This window comes from Falco punctatus (assembly GCF_963210335.1).
Source record: "Falco punctatus genome assembly, chromosome: 4".
NCBI lineage: Eukaryota > Metazoa > Chordata > Aves > Falconiformes > Falconidae > Falco > Falco punctatus.
In genome coordinates this window covers 71,056,461-71,071,650 of record NC_137583.1, presented here as the reverse complement: position 1 = coordinate 71,071,650, position 15,190 = coordinate 71,056,461, and the positions used below count along the sequence as shown (strand labels likewise).

At 42.1% G+C, this 15,190-nt stretch overlaps 1 protein-coding gene across 3 annotated transcripts in view; it reads left to right on the top strand.

The window, feature by feature from the left end:
• Positions 1-390: 390 nt before the first annotated feature.
• The window catches only part of MLLT10 (MLLT10 histone lysine methyltransferase DOT1L cofactor), a 129,665-nt gene continuing 114,865 nt past the window's right edge, over positions 391-15,190 (top strand). For 2 of the 3 annotated variants that reach the window (XM_080382345.1, XM_080382343.1), the window contains exons 1-3: positions 391-967; positions 1,564-1,732; positions 5,385-5,464. In XM_080382345.1, coding sequence (XP_080238471.1) covers positions 929-967; positions 1,564-1,732; positions 5,385-5,464 — 288 coding nt within the window. In that variant the 5' untranslated portion in view covers positions 391-928. The remainder of the gene's footprint in view (positions 968-1,563; positions 1,733-5,384; positions 5,465-15,190) is intronic. The other variant, XM_080382344.1, reaches the window with a different exon arrangement.

Sequence of the window (15,190 nt, the reverse complement as noted above, 5' to 3'; positions counted from 1 at the left end):
TTAATTTCTCTGTGCTCCTAACAATCACCACAATTAGTTCCTTCTGCTACAGGCATACCTGCTCACAATGGAGAATTGAATAGCCTGAGATTTTCCTCTCTGCTGACCACCTCAGCTCTCCCCCCCCCCCCCCCTCCCCCCATTTAATTAAAAAAGACAACAGAATTGTTTTACTAAAAAAAAACAACCCAAGCCACTAAAAAACAACAAACCGAAACGCTCAACTTCTAGAAAGGCATATCCACCTCTAAGCAAAAGTAGAGAACAGCTGTGTTAAAAGCATGTTTGTTTTTGTGTGCCTGCGGCCTCCCGGCTGTCTCCGTCCTATCTTCCATCCAGCATTGCTCCGGCGCTGGGGCAGCGCTGGGGGGGCAGCGCTGGGCGGGCAGCGCCGCGGCCGCCACGCCGCAAGTTTTGGGGGAGAAGAAAAAGCGGGATTAATAATGCATTAGTTTTGCAGCCCTATCAAAGGGAAAATAAACAAAATAGTGAATGTTGCGGTGAAGGCAGGGAAGTGGCATAATAGTGAGAACGCATTAGTCCTGCAGGCAAACGGAGGGGATATAAACAGGATAATAAAAGTTGGGAGCGGGAATGCATTTGTCCTGCAGTCATATCTGGGGGAAAATAAACACGATAGTAAAAATGATTTCTGCGGGGTGGGAAGAGGGCGGGAATGGGGCGAGTCCTCCAGCCTTCCTGAAGGGGGCATGAGCAGAGTGACATCGCGGGTGGGAGCGGGGCGCATGTCTGCCACCTCCCCGCCCCCCCACGCTCGGAGGGGAGGGGGGCAGCAATAAGCCCGTCTAACGCTCGCCCGGGCTGGGCAGGGAGGCGGCTTCGCACGGGCTGGCCGGCGACGCGCCGAGCGGCCCGGCCGGCGGCCCGGCCCGGAGCGCGTCTGGGTTAGGCCGGCCGACGGGGCGCGATGGCTCGCCCGGGGGACGGAGAGTGGCAGCACGCCGAGGTGGGTGCGCAGGCGGGGGCGGCGCGGCTCGCAGGCCGGGCGGCGGGCGCGGGGCCGGGCCGGGCCGGGCCGGGCCATCAGGTGTCCGGGCGCGCCGGCTCTTCCGGGCCGCGCGGAGGCGAGGCGAGGGGCGGGCGCGCGGGCCTGGCGGGGCGCCGCTGGCTCGCGCACGCTCTCTCGGCGCGGCGGTTGGAGCCGTTGAGGGGGTGCGCGCGCTCAGCCGCGGCTCACGTTCCACGGGCGGCTCGCGAACCATCGCGAGGAGGCCCAGGCCTTCCCCGCGGGCGCGCGCAGTGCGCCTGCGCGCCGGCCCCGCGCTCGTGCCTGTCCGCCTGCCGTGTGGTGTCCTCCTCAGCGTGCCGCCGCCGGGCTGCCCCTGCCTGCTTGCGTGACTGATACAGCCTGGCCGGTTGGTCGGGCGGGGGCGAGAAGAGGCTCTCAGCCGGCGGTCATGGGCCCTAAATCATTGCCGTGGCGGCGGTGGCGGCGGCGGCGGCTGAGTGACTGAGGGGAGACACCGCCGGGGGAGGGGGCAGGCAGAGGGTGAAGCGTGTGTGTGCGTGTGTGTCGTTGACGACGGTGTTTTTAACCCGTAGATGGTCTCTAGCGAGCCGTTGCTGCTGCCTGTGTCACTGGAGGGCGAGTTCTCCAATAGCATGAAGGAGATGATCGGCGGCTGCTGCGTGTGCTCCGACGAGAGGGGCTGGGCCGAGAACCCGCTTGTCTACTGCGACGGGCACGGCTGCAATGTCGCAGTGCATCAAGGTGAGTAGGCAGGCCGGTGCCAGCTCACTCGCTCTGGCCTGAAGCCTTGCTACTTCCTTCTTGATGTGCCCTGCCCTCTTCCCTTGGGCCTGCTCCCCCCACCCCATTGGCTGTTCTCTTCCCCTTTCCTCCCTCCCCCTTCCCAGCTCCTTCTTGTCACCCATGAAACCCATTTCCCTGTTTGCAGGGTTGTGCCCTTGCGGGTCCGACCTGCCCTGTCATCCTCTATACCTGCAGTCTGTCTGTCTTTTTCCTTATGTGAGACTTCCTATGTTATGATTTTCTATATTAGGGTTGCAAGAAAGGAAGAACCCCCCTTGCAGGGCTCTTCCTCTTGTGCCTTTTCTGTGTCTATGCTTCCAGTCTGCCTTTGCACCCTGTTAACAACCTCAGCTGCAGCAATCCAAAGACTACCTAAAACTCCTTTCCTTCTTTGCAGAACTTCTTACTAGTCTCTGTTTTGGCAATTGTTACTTTATTTCGTTCTTCCTGTACTTGATCCCGGTTATCCCTGCCTTTCCCAAGTTAGAAAAAATTAAGGGGCAGCCAGTAGGTGGGAAGGGTTTAGGACTGGAAGAGAGTGGTGTATAGGAAAGGCTTGGCTGTCATGTGATTTCTTCTTTTGCCTGCCTTTCCTTGAATGTCATTTGGCTGATGTTTCCTGGTAGATGAAGAGACTTCCTGTTGTGGCTCTGCAGGGGGAGGGTACTTGTCGGAATGGCTGATGCTGGATTTGTTTGGATTAGTGGAGGCTGGTTGGTTGGTGTCCAGCTCAGCTCAGGAGCTGGCATGTTCCCTCTATGTGTGATTGTTTTGTTTCTGTCAGTGGGTTGACCCTTCTTGTGAGAGCAGAGGAAGAGACTGGATTCTGCTGCTTACATTGTAAGAAAGGAAGTTACGACTTTTGCTTTCTGGTAGCAGAAATAAAGAATAAGATGGTAGTTTGTCAGTATCAACTCCCCAGACAGTTCTGTGAACTCTGTGGCTGGCTCCTTCTAGACGGTGAGCAAATTAGAGGAGACAGGAAATCCTAAATCCAGTTCATTAGTCCGAATGCCTGCTGCATATGAAAATACTACTAAGGTGTGCCTCACGCTTGGTCTTAAATTGCGTGGAAGATGATACAGTAACTTAGTTTGTTTCAGGTATATGCTCTTTTGTAAGATGACAAGAAATAAGGAGAAATAGTAGCAATTTAATGAGATCTGCAGAAGAATTCAGTTATTCTTGTTAACGTTGGATTGAATGTGGAGGGAGGCTGACAGGATCTGTGAAATTAGCCTTGTTTTGAATCAGTTTTCTGTTAAGAGCTGAGTAATGTTAACCGGTAAGGTAACTCTGCTTTTGTGGAATCTTAGAATCATGAAAAAGAACACTAAAACAGGAGTACTCTTAGAAGTCATACCTGAACCACCTGTTAGTTTTGTATTATCTTGAGCATCTTCCTTTACATCTAGAGCCTTGCTAATATTTTCAGTGGAAGAATTTGATGATATCAGCAGTTGGAGCTGAAATAGTGGGAATGACAAAGGTCTGTTTTAGGAAGTATACCTAATACAGAGACACACTTCAGTAAATTTGGTACAAGAATGTTGAACTTTCTTTAAGGTCAAGGCCAAATCTGAATTTGAATCTTGCAGGAAGTGTGCAAAGTAGTGCTTCGTCTGAATCCAGATGCTGTTGTAGAAGTCTAAGAAAAGAAGAACTGTATGTTTTGATTTACTGTACCATTGATGTTTTACATTTTGCATTTGATGCATCATGTGAATGAAGGTGGTAGAGGGAGCATGTCCACTCTTTTTGTAGTCTTTCTGTAGTAAAAGTAGTGTAGTCCTCATGGTTAAAGCCAGTAGTCCTTACTTGAAGTTCAGGCAGCAGTGTTACCCATAAGGCTTCATTAACTGCATTTTTTGTTATTATAATTTATGTCTAGTTCAGAGGAAACTTCTTTACAAGTGTTTGGTAAGTTGTGGAGGACAAAATCTCCTCATCTGTTTAAAGAAGCTTTGCACAGTAGTGAAAGTATAAACCAAAGGAAGTCCTGGAACTCAATAAACAATATAACAGTGTATCAGAGCACAAACCTGTGCTGGACTGTTAGGCTGCAGATGTACTCTGTTATATTTGCAGATATAAAAGTACTTGAGCTTTGCTCTGTGCCCAACTCGTGTTGCCTTTGGATCTGATTGCCAGCCCTGTCTGCGTTGCATTCTGTGATTAGTTTCTTACTCTGCACTGTCTCTTGCTAATCTAAAGCGTGATTGCACATGTAAAGTCTCCCTCTCAATTTCTGAAGAGGAACTGAAGATCCCCCTCATCAGTGGTTGATACAGACACAATGAAAACAAGTTGTTTTTCCTCATGTTAAAGAACTTTATTGTACAGTAGAATGGGCTTAGAGTCTGTCACTACTTGGATAATGTGTTTGAAAATCATACAACTAATCTTAATATGCCTACATGTATCTATGTGTATAATGGGAAATGATTTCATTGACTTTCCAATGTAGTGGGAAAGACATATTAGCCAGATGGTTTTTATACTAGTATTGCATTACTGGTGGTTTTTTTCCCCCCCCCTTCAGGCTAGCATGAAATCAATATTTTTGTATGTGTACTAGAAGATACTAATTTAATCTCAGCTTTCCTTTTCAGTATTAATTTATCATATTTTTTTTCTCGTTACACACTTAAGCCGAGTTTTCTTGTTTAAGTGACATATTGTTGGCAATTGAGATATCAAAAATACAATGTCAGATTCAGGAATATCTTTCAGGGGAAAATTCTTGGCTTTTTGATTGTTTGTTATTAGTTGTTAAGCCCATACAGATATTAGAATATACTCACAGCACTTATGTTCTTGTATTTTCATTCCCTTAGCAGTTCTTAGTTTCCTGATCTGTGCATTTCAAACATGAAAATTACTGCCAAATTACCAAACTTTTTTTCTGTGGGATTTCTTACCAAACTCATGAATTTTTATGTACTATAAAAATATAGGTGACAGTCTTGCAGAGAAGTCTGCATGTCTCAAAATCTCTTTCCTAAGGATTTATGTTTTAGCGTGGCTATAGTTGCAACTAATCCTAGTGCTGATGCTCAGTTTAATTTGTATTTACACTCCATATGAATTTTCAGGGGGAAAAAAAAGGCAAACTTTGTATCTTTATTCAGTTTATTATGGATTTCCTATTTAAACCCAGTTATTTGACTTATAAAGAGTAAGAGAACTTGGTAGTAACTAAGTGTGTTAATGTCTTATGACAAAGTCAGATTTGTTAGTTGCTTTTAGTTTTCACTTGAAAAAGATTTTACTATGAATGATTGATGTTTGTTATTGTGAAGTGTTTTACCTATTTTGCTGGTAAATAAATAGCACAACAGATTACATATTAAATATTGCTGCTTTTGAGTGGTTATATTACTTTTAAGCTAATATTTTTTTATTCAACAAATTTTGCATAAATTTTTAAGTGGAAGCTTGTACTTCATTTCTAGTACCATTGTGATAGGATTTCATATGCAATGCATAGATGTCAACTTGAGTTATTAAAACGATGTGAGATCAACTGATACTAAGCTCTTTTTATAACACTCAGTAGTACTGTTGTGCTGCTTCTGTTTGCTGAAATATTTTGTCTTGTTCAAAACAGCTTGCTATGGAATTGTTCAAGTACCCACTGGACCTTGGTTTTGCAGGAAGTGTGAATCTCAGGAAAGAGCAGCCAGAGTGGTATGTGCTTTGTTTATTAAGTAATGCTAGCTATAATGCTTGTGTGGATAATATTTACTCAGATATCCCAATAATGGTAGAAAATAGCTTAGTGTTCTGTCATAATTCCATCTAGATACTATTTGGAGAGACCCTCTTTTTTTGTTTTTAAGTGAAAATACGTAACTGTGTCTTAAGTATTCTGAAAATTTCTGTGGGGAGTGTGTGTTTGATTTTTTTAGTAGATTTCTCTCTCTCTCTTTTTTTTTTTTTTTTTTTAAGGTTTTTTCCCTGACTATTTCAGAGATTGATTTCTTCTTAACTGTGGTGTGGCTTTTGTATAATTTTGTCAGTTTAACACTTTAGTTAGGTAAGAGGGGGAATAAGATCTGTGTCCAGTTTTCTTTTACAGCAACTTTAGATTGCCAGTTGAAAGCTTCAGTCTAGGAACACTTAACCAATAGGTAGTGTTCTTAATTTCAGAATCTAATGCTTACTTGGAATGTGATACTTCTAATGAAGAAACACTTTCTTCCTCTGTCTTCTTAATTTTTTATGTTAAATAAGGGACATTCAGATAATCCTTCTGAGCAATAACAAACCCCCAACACCTTTTTTTCCCCCTCCCTTCTTTTCCCTTGATTACATGAGGGTTTGTTTTGGTCGAACTTGTGTGTTACCAGATCAAGCTGCATGGTATCAGGTATCTTTAGAAAAAGAGAATCACGTTTCTCACTACTTAGCACTTTTTAGTTTGTCTTCCAGCAAAAGATAAAGTGAGAGTATTTAGAAAGACTAAGCTGTTCCTTTGCCTCTGAAAAAAATTTTCATATAAAAATTGGAAGAGAGGTGATGCAGTATCTTAGGGCATGTGTAAACTGTTTTTTGGTATCTAAAGACAAAGCCTGAGACCAAATTTTCAGTTACTGTCAGTGACTGTCAGAGTGTTTATGTGAGCTGTTTGCTGTACCTATTTCCTTTTCGAATATAAAGTACTGCGGAAATGGTAGGGTGACTTAGTGTTGCGTGAATTTTTGGCACAGGACTGAAGAATCTTGTTCCTCTACTTTTTTGCAACTTTGTAGAATCATAGAATGGTTTGGGTTGGAAGGGACCATAGTCCCTTCCTTAGCTGGAAGGTCATCTGGTTCCAATGCCACTTTCATAGGCAGGGAGACCTTCCACTAGACCACAGGTTGCTCAAAACCCCATCCAACCTGTCCTTGAACACTTCCAGGCATGGGATATCCACAACTTTGCTGGGCAACCTGTTCCACTTGCCACTAATGTTTTCATAATGCCCTAGTAACTTAGACTTTGTTAACCTCTTCCAAAGAAAACTTGTTGGTGGGAGTAAGAACCGATTGATGTCTGTGTGCTCTCCAAATATTTGTCAACAGAGTATCAAAACCGCTGCCCTTTCTAAAGAAAGGCTGTTTCTTTCTTTTCCTGGGAAGACCATCAGCAATGTAAAGTTTTAAGAATAGCATTTTTAATGTTCTTGAGTTTGATATATATACAGGTTGACAGCAAAGTTACAAATGTATGAGGGGAGAAAAGAGATGGTGGCTAGGAGGATGATTTTTCTGGTGCACAATAGGGAATTCTCATCAAGATTTAGGATATAGTTATTCCTGGCTTCTCCTGACACAAGGAATGAAGGAGAACTGTACTAAGTTCTAAAATAAACAATGTCTTACTGCATTCTGATAATTTTTTGAGTTTACTAACAAGAATAGCTTTGATAGGCATCATAGTGCTTTTTCTTCGCTGTTGGAACTTAAGAATAGTGATGAACTTAACTGAACTCTGTGCCTGGTGTATTCTATTCTTGTTTCCACCTAACAGGTTTGGTTTATGGTATGGTTCAGCAAGTTGATTACTAATCTTGTTTTGGGAAAAAAAATATCAAAAAAATCTTTCCCATTTCTAATGTAGCGTACGTAGGTTTATGTGGTTCTCAACTGAAACTAATTACATGTGAGATAGAACAGATTGATAACAGTTGAAGTTTGAACAACTACTTAGTGAGTTAGAAAGATGGTGTCTTGGAAAAGCCCTTAACATGAAGAAACTGAACTGAAGCTCTGACTTAAGTATGAAAACTGGAACTTTATTGTAACCAGTTTCAGATGCAGAAGTTTTAACACACTTGCAAAAGCAACCGCCTTATCATCACTGTAGGAGACTGAAGCTTATTTTTCTGTTGGCCTTTTTGTCTAGAAACAAAACCAGAATTAAATTAACCACATTACATTGAACATACTTCTGTTTACTTGTTTTTAATTTTTAAAAAGACCTCAGTCTTGCTCTCTAGCTGTACTTTTCCCTGCTGAAGCTGTATTGTGTGGTTTTGGGAGTGGTGTGGTTTTTTTTTTTCCTTTAAGCTTTTTGTTTTGTTTTAAGCTGGAGTTACTGGGCAAAGAAATCTATTCTGGTAAGAGACTAGGGTTAATTGCTTGTGCTAAACTTAGTCTTGTTGCAACAACTGAAAGAAATAGACTAACTCAGGAGCAGGTACCTCAAGTAGGTGGGTCACCAGAGAGCTTTGCTCAACAGCAGTTTAGAGCACTTGGCTTCCCATATACTTTGAACTAACTGTTACTCACTGGTGTCTACTTCATTCCCTTTCACATGCTGCTGCTGAACTGGTACATATTGCTTGTCAGTGAAAGCAGTGGCTGATAATATATTTTTTTTTTTCCAGCTGCAGAAGCCTATTGGCTGGTTGATTTCTGTGTTTTGAATAGTGAGGTGGTAGCCAGTGTCTTTGGGTTTTGAATGGTCCGCTACTAGTTGGAAAGCACAGTTCCATGCCTGACAAGCCATATTGAGTCTTGGCTCTAGCAGAGTCATGTCTTTGTGTGTGTGAGAGGAACTGCAATTTTTGTCAACCTGAACTGTTTGGATAATGGACTTATTGAGGTGTCTGGTAATTATTTGACTTGCCTTATAATCATGCATATGTAGTGCATAATAAATAGGAAGGTTGTAATATGAGTATGCATTTTTTACAATCACTCTGTAAGTTTTTAACTTTGCTTGAAAAGTCTTAGTTTTCCCTAAATCAGCTAATTTATCTCAGCTGACCTATATAGTGAGCTTGGAATGTGGTTCTCTTCAAGATGGTGGCAACTGCTCCCAGTTTTGCCTGTGACAGCACCAGCTGTTATTACCCTGCATAGTGGGCCCTTTTGATGTCTTCAGCTGTACCTGAACTTCTGAATCAAAAAGCAGGGCAGATAGATGTTGGTGCAGGAAAAAAGTAATATTAGGATCCCTGTGAGGATGTGTATATATATATATGGTGTAGTACGAAAGGGACTTTGTGTCATGACTTTGGAAATTGGATGGTACATATATGTTGTCCAGGGGCTGATGGTACTGGTATCCAAAGAGAGAGACTATAGAAAAGCTAAGTTTTGGAATTATAGCACTACTGTTGTTCAAAAAGAGTTTTTTTTCCCATCATCCTGTTATGTGCCAAACATCTTTCTTAATGATCTTATTTTAAAAATGATTTAATTATACCCCACTATATATTATGATTAGACCATGTGTTTATGAGCTACTACTATTTGTGCTTATCATGAAGGAGCTGGAATAATCCATGTACTGCCACTGGGCAGTACAGAGGCATTCAACATTTGTGCAGTTGGCTTGGTTAGGCTTATTAGCTATGTGTAGATGCTGGTCCTTGTGAATCCAACTTGATTCAGAGAGGCCAGGGTATCTCAGTACTGGACTTCAGTGTTACGAATTCCAGGAAGTTTAACTACCTCAAGCACAGCTCAGCTTGTACATGTGAATTCAGACTGCTTACGGCATTGCAAGTGAATTAATATGCTGTTGATCTGTTTTGCTGGAATATCTGTATTATAAGCCTGTCATTGCATCTGGAAGGATCAGTTTGGGCTTGGTACGGATTAATGTCGTAAAGGCAGTGTTTTTCCACTTGGCATTTCTGTGTTGTTTTTGATGGGCTGGCTTATGAAGTTGAATGCAGCGCTGGCCCAGAACTGAGTCAGCACATTTGCACTTCACTGCAGCTTGTCTAATAAGCCACCTGGATTTTAGTTCTGGGGAATGTATTGAGGGGGCTGTGACTCCCTGTGGAGCTAGCCACATAAGATTTGAGATAGTGTTCATATGGATCTCATCTGAATCTAGTGTAACTGGAGTCTCTGCATTTGCATGTGTGTTTCTTGGAACTCAGTGCAGAGACTGGAAGGCCGTCATTGCAAAGTTCAGTTTAGATCATATAGTACTTAAGGATTCAGGGCTGTAGAAATGCAGCTATACTGTTCAGCCCCAAAGCCAGTTCAGGTACATTGTGCTCTCATAGTGATTAGGTTCCTGCTAGTAATCCTGCCAGACCTGAGCTGTTCCTGCATCTGCTTCACAGATGATCCACAGTCTGAACACTTGAGTTTTTTTTATTTTTTAATTAAAATCTTTAATACAAAAACGGTTGTAGTTCTCCAAGTTCCCTTTCTAAAAAACCATTTCATCACATGCATCTACAAGTTTATTATTGTGGAGTTGCTCATAAGAGTTGTATGGTGAATGCATAGTTTAATACACCACCTCCAGCATTTATGTAGTATAAAATAACCGTAGGTAGTGTTACTTACCTTTTGCCTAAAGAGAATGAGGCACTGTAGGAGGAATTAGGACTGTTGGCTTTCAATGTGTGGACAGGTTTGTGATCAGAGCTCTGACAGCTCTGGTTCAACAGGTTGTCTCCAGGGGAACGGGATCTCTGTGCTTGTGCTTAGAATCAGTTTTGGTGTGGTTATTACACCTGTATCTGTAAACTAGAATGCACATTGATAAATACAGACACAATAGAGGTGAACTAAACTTAATTTTAGAAGAAAAAAGCCTTGCTCTTTCATTTTTTTTCCCCTTCAATTTGAAATACTGGCCACAAAATCATTCAGGACTAATACAGTATACATTCTCTTTGAAGATGCCTCTAGAAATAATTCTTAAAGAAATTTGGAAAGGAATGCTTTTTTAATGTGTATCTAATTTTCCTTAAAGGACATGCAATATAAGAATATTACCACAACTACTTTTAAAAACACTATAACAAGTAGTAGAAAACATGCTTTAGTTTTGAGACTACAATAGAAAAATTGACCTTTGTGCTTTTGTTACTCATGTGGCTTTTACATAGCAGTTGAAAGTAAACTTCTAAAGAAAAGGAAAAGTGACTGTAAAATACAAATTGCTAGTAGACTTTTTTTTAATAAATGTGAGAAACTGCTGCTTATTAGCAAATATCTTCCTGCTTACCCTTCCTCCCCTCCCTAAAAACCAAACCAAACCAACAACACAGTTGTCTTTTATGAATGACTATGCAGCCTGGAAGGAAGTCAGTGAATGATTGTAGCTGGGTAACTGGAATAAAAAGTCTGCCTAAAGATATTTAGGCACAGCATGTTGTATTGGGTTTGCATGGCAAGGTTTTGGTAGCAGGGGGGCTACAGGGGCGGCTTCTGTGAGAGGCAGCTAGAAGCTTCCCCGAGTCTGATACTGCCAATGCCAGCTGGCTCCAAGACAGACCTGCTGCTTGCCAAGGCCGAGCCCATCAGCGACAGTGGTAGTGCCTCTGTGCTCACATATTTAAGAAGGGTGGAGGGAAACCCCTGTGCAACAAATTGCAGCAGGAGGGAGGAGTGCAAATATGTGAGAGCAAGAGCTCTGCAGACAGTGGGGTCAGCGAAGAAGGGGGGGGAGGAGGAGGAGGTGGAGGTGCTCCAGGCACTGGAGCAGAGATTCCCCTGCAGTCTGTGGTGAAGACAGTGTTGAGGCAGGCTGTGCTGCTTAGCCCAGGGAGGTTCATGGTGGAGCAGATATCTACGTGCAGCCCATGGAGGACCCTATGCCAGAGCAGGTGGATGCCCAAAGGAGGCTGTGATCCCATGGGAATCCTGTGCTGGGGCAGGCTCATGGCAGGATCTGTGGACCCACGGAGAGAGTAGCCCAGGCTGGAGCAGGTTTGCTGGCAGGAATTGTGACCTTGTGGGGGACCCGCACTGGAGCAGTCTGTCCTGAAGGACTGAACCCTGGGGAAAGGACCCACGCTGGAGCAGTTAGTGAAGAACTGTAGTCCATGGGAAGGACTCACTCATGTTGGAGAAGTTTGTGGAGAACTGTCTCTGGTGGGAGGGACCCCACGCTGGAGCAGGGGAAGAGTGTGAGGAGTCCTCCCCCTGAGGATGAAGGAGTGGCAGAGAGAATGTGTGATGAACTGACTGTAATCTCCATTCCCTGTCCCCCTGTGCTGCTGGAGGGGGAGGAGGCTGAGAAATAGGGAGTGAAGTTGAGCCCAGGAAGAAGGGAGGGGTAAGGGAAAGGTGTTTCAAGATGTAGTTTTTATTTTCTCATTGTCCTACTCTGATTTGGTTGGTAATAAGTTGTTTTTTTTCCACCATGTTGGGTCTGTTTTCCCCATGTTGGTAATTGTTGATTGATCTCTCCCTGTCCTTATCTTGACCCACAAGCCTTTTGTAATATTTTTCTCTCCCCTGCCCAGCTGAGGAGGGGGAATGATAGGCTTTGGTGGACACCAGGCCTCCAGCCAGGGTCAACCCACCACAGTCGTCTTTGGTGCCCAATGTAGGGCATGAGGAATTTGAGGTAAGGATGGTAATTGGGAGAGGTAACAGGCAAAACATGGACTAAACAGAGCTAGAGAGATGAGCGGAATGGTTGTGGGGAATTTCTGTTGTTCTAATTTTGGTGAAGGTGAAACTTCTTTTATTCTGAAATGCTATTGATTTGAGTGATGTGTGTTTCTTGTCCCTTACATAGATGGGTGAGTGTTGTTTGCTTTGCATTTCATGAGTAGGAGGAAATATTTTTTCCTGTTTAGATTGTTTTTTGTATATGTAGTGAATACAGGCCCATAACCTTATTGCACTATGACTCAAAAGATGACAGAATTATTGGGATTGTGTAGTGTCTGGTCATCAGGAAGTACAAACAGCAGAAGGTGCTGCAGAAGTGCAATAGTTTCTGTGCATCTTCCACTCCAGCTGGTGATCTAAACCTGATGCACTGTATTGTGTGCTGTGCTTATCAAAGCAGGAGTATTAACACTATTCATGATTGTGTTACATTTTCCCCTGCTGGTATGCATTCTTGGTTTCTAAATACGCAGCTGAGTTCATAAACTTATCTGAAGCACTTTGCACCTTTTCTGCTATAACACTCACTTTTTTCCAATTTTGATTAGCTGCAGTTTACCCAAATGTACACCTTATTTGTGCAGTAATTTCTAGTTAGGTTATGCTGGATACGGATACATAAGAGTATTCAGGCTTAAAACAGTGTTCCATCACTCAAGTACTACATGGTCAAATTTTTTTTTATCATAGATACCAGTACAACAGGTACTTAAGTAAATGCTCTAAAGGTTCTGTGGCAAAATTGCTAACCAAAGTGATACTACAGCAAAACATTTTTCATTACAGGAATTGCTTAATTCTTAGGCAGAAATGTGTTGTGACTGTTCGTGTCATTGCTAGACTGTTAAATCACTGGCAGAAGAAGATTCTAAAGTAAGCAAGAAGCTCCTTAGCTGCAAACATGCTAGCATGCATTTTACCTAGGAGTTTTTAGGGTACAGCTGTGGCATGTTGCAGGAGGACACTGAAGTGAACCATTGCATACTGTACTTTCTTCAGTTAGATTGAGTTGGGTCTGTAGCATACTTTCAGTCTGATAACAAAAGCTTGGGTGCTTAGCTGGAAATCCAGCCAAATGTGACAGGTATTTCTCATAGTCTTCTACAGGGCTTACTAGTTTTAAATATATTGTGGGATAAATATGTTTATGGCTTTGGACTTCTGAAGCTGAAGTAACTAGATCTTCATACTTGCTGTGTGGTATCACTAATGTTACGTTGTACTCTATGTTATTTCTCTTACAGTTACCGTATCTGCATTGAGTAAAGGTATGACTGAGTGTCACCTGTAGTACATAGTGACTGGATGGTCTTGGAAGGATGCTGATTTGCGTGTTGAGTGCCACTAATCTTCTTGTCATAGTCTATAGATTTATTATATGTAGTAGATGCTTTTGACAGAGCTAACTGAATCTGCATATGTTTTTATCTGATGCCTTGATAAAGAGAACTAGGTTGAGTCTCTTTAATTTATCCAGGTATAAAACCCAAAATGCTTCAGGTAGTCAGTCTTTTACCTGTCAGCTGTCTGCTTTAAAAAAAAGTTCTTTCCTTCTCCTGGGACAGATGACAGAATAGAGATAGGGCAGAGATTTGGCAAATTTGTCAGTATCAAGAAATGATTATTTGAAGATGGAGATGAATTAATTTCTTAAGTTGTCAAGTTGCAGAACATAGCACTTTCAAAGAGAAGTACTGACAGTATACGTACATTTGCTCTATTACAGGTGTCAGCCAATTGGTGTTTCTTGAATTTGGCAGGAAGATCTTTTAATTCCTGTTGGATCTTCATTGTGGCTTATAAAGAGGTCTGGTGTGAATCATAGGTTGCAACCATTGGAACTTTAATTTGCTTCTCTTCAGATACCTTTGTTGAAAAATTTGTGTAGTTAGCTGCTTGCTGACTTCTGCTTCAAATACTTACGTGGTTGCAAGCTATCATTTATAGAGCCGTTTAGATGAAAATACTGAATGTGAATATTTTGTAGGTTTTTAAGTAAGGTCTTAAAATACTGCAGGTTGAGACTTGATAAGGTCTGTTGCTATCCAGCTATAGTTTAGAAACTCATAAATAAGAAAATGGGGATTTGGCTTTGTAGATAGTCTCTTCGTTGGCTGGGCCATGTATTCCTATAAAAGCTTTTGGAAGAAATGTTGTGCAATTCTTCCTTTTGCTGTACTGAACAAGAAAAAAAAGAAGTTTTGACTCTGGCAAGTATTATAAAGCATGGGTTGTAAAAAAAAATAAAATATCAGGAATAAACTTTATTAGGAGGTTTTGGAGAAGAATTGTTTTTAAGGAAAAAACACCAAAGAAATTATTAGTGAAATATCGGAGTAAAAGCATTGATGTGAATAGATAGCTTAAGCTTGGTGTGAATAGAGGTTCAGTAGTTTCAGCAGCATCTGGGAATGCTTGTGAGTTTTATTGGACTTTGTAGAGGCTTGAAGGGCTGAGAGGATGATCTTCTCTGGTTAGTCTTTGTATGTTGGCAGTAGCGGTTTTGCTTCATAGAGAATAGTTTGAAGGGATGAACAGAAAAATGAGATGTCACTGGGTTCTGAGTGCTGGGGTAAGGTATTGCCAGCAGATGTAGACATGGTCAGTCTGGTACGCATCCTGTTGCTAGGTCTGTTTTTGTACTAATTGCCTGTGATTTCTCATCTGTTGATAGAATTTATGCCAAGTATATCTATATTTCCAGTATACTGGTTTGCACTCCTCTGCAAGTATCTGTGGGGTTTTCTTCCTCTGGTTGCCTAATCTTGCAAAAACTGTTTCTTTGTAGGCTCTAAGGCATTTGTTCTTCTGTAGATACCCTCTGAATAGCTGAATTTGAGTTGGGTTTTCTGTTAAGTATAATCTAGTTGTCTGTGGTATAATTACACTTGTATGTGTATTTAGAATATGGTGTCTTTTTATAGAGGAAGCTATGTTTACATTGGTTGTTTAGTACTGTATTTGCCTGAATTTAATGCAGACCAATCACAAAAATGACCCCAAATGTTTCAAAGTTTACTGGGGGAAAAGAGTTTTTCTTATATTCAGT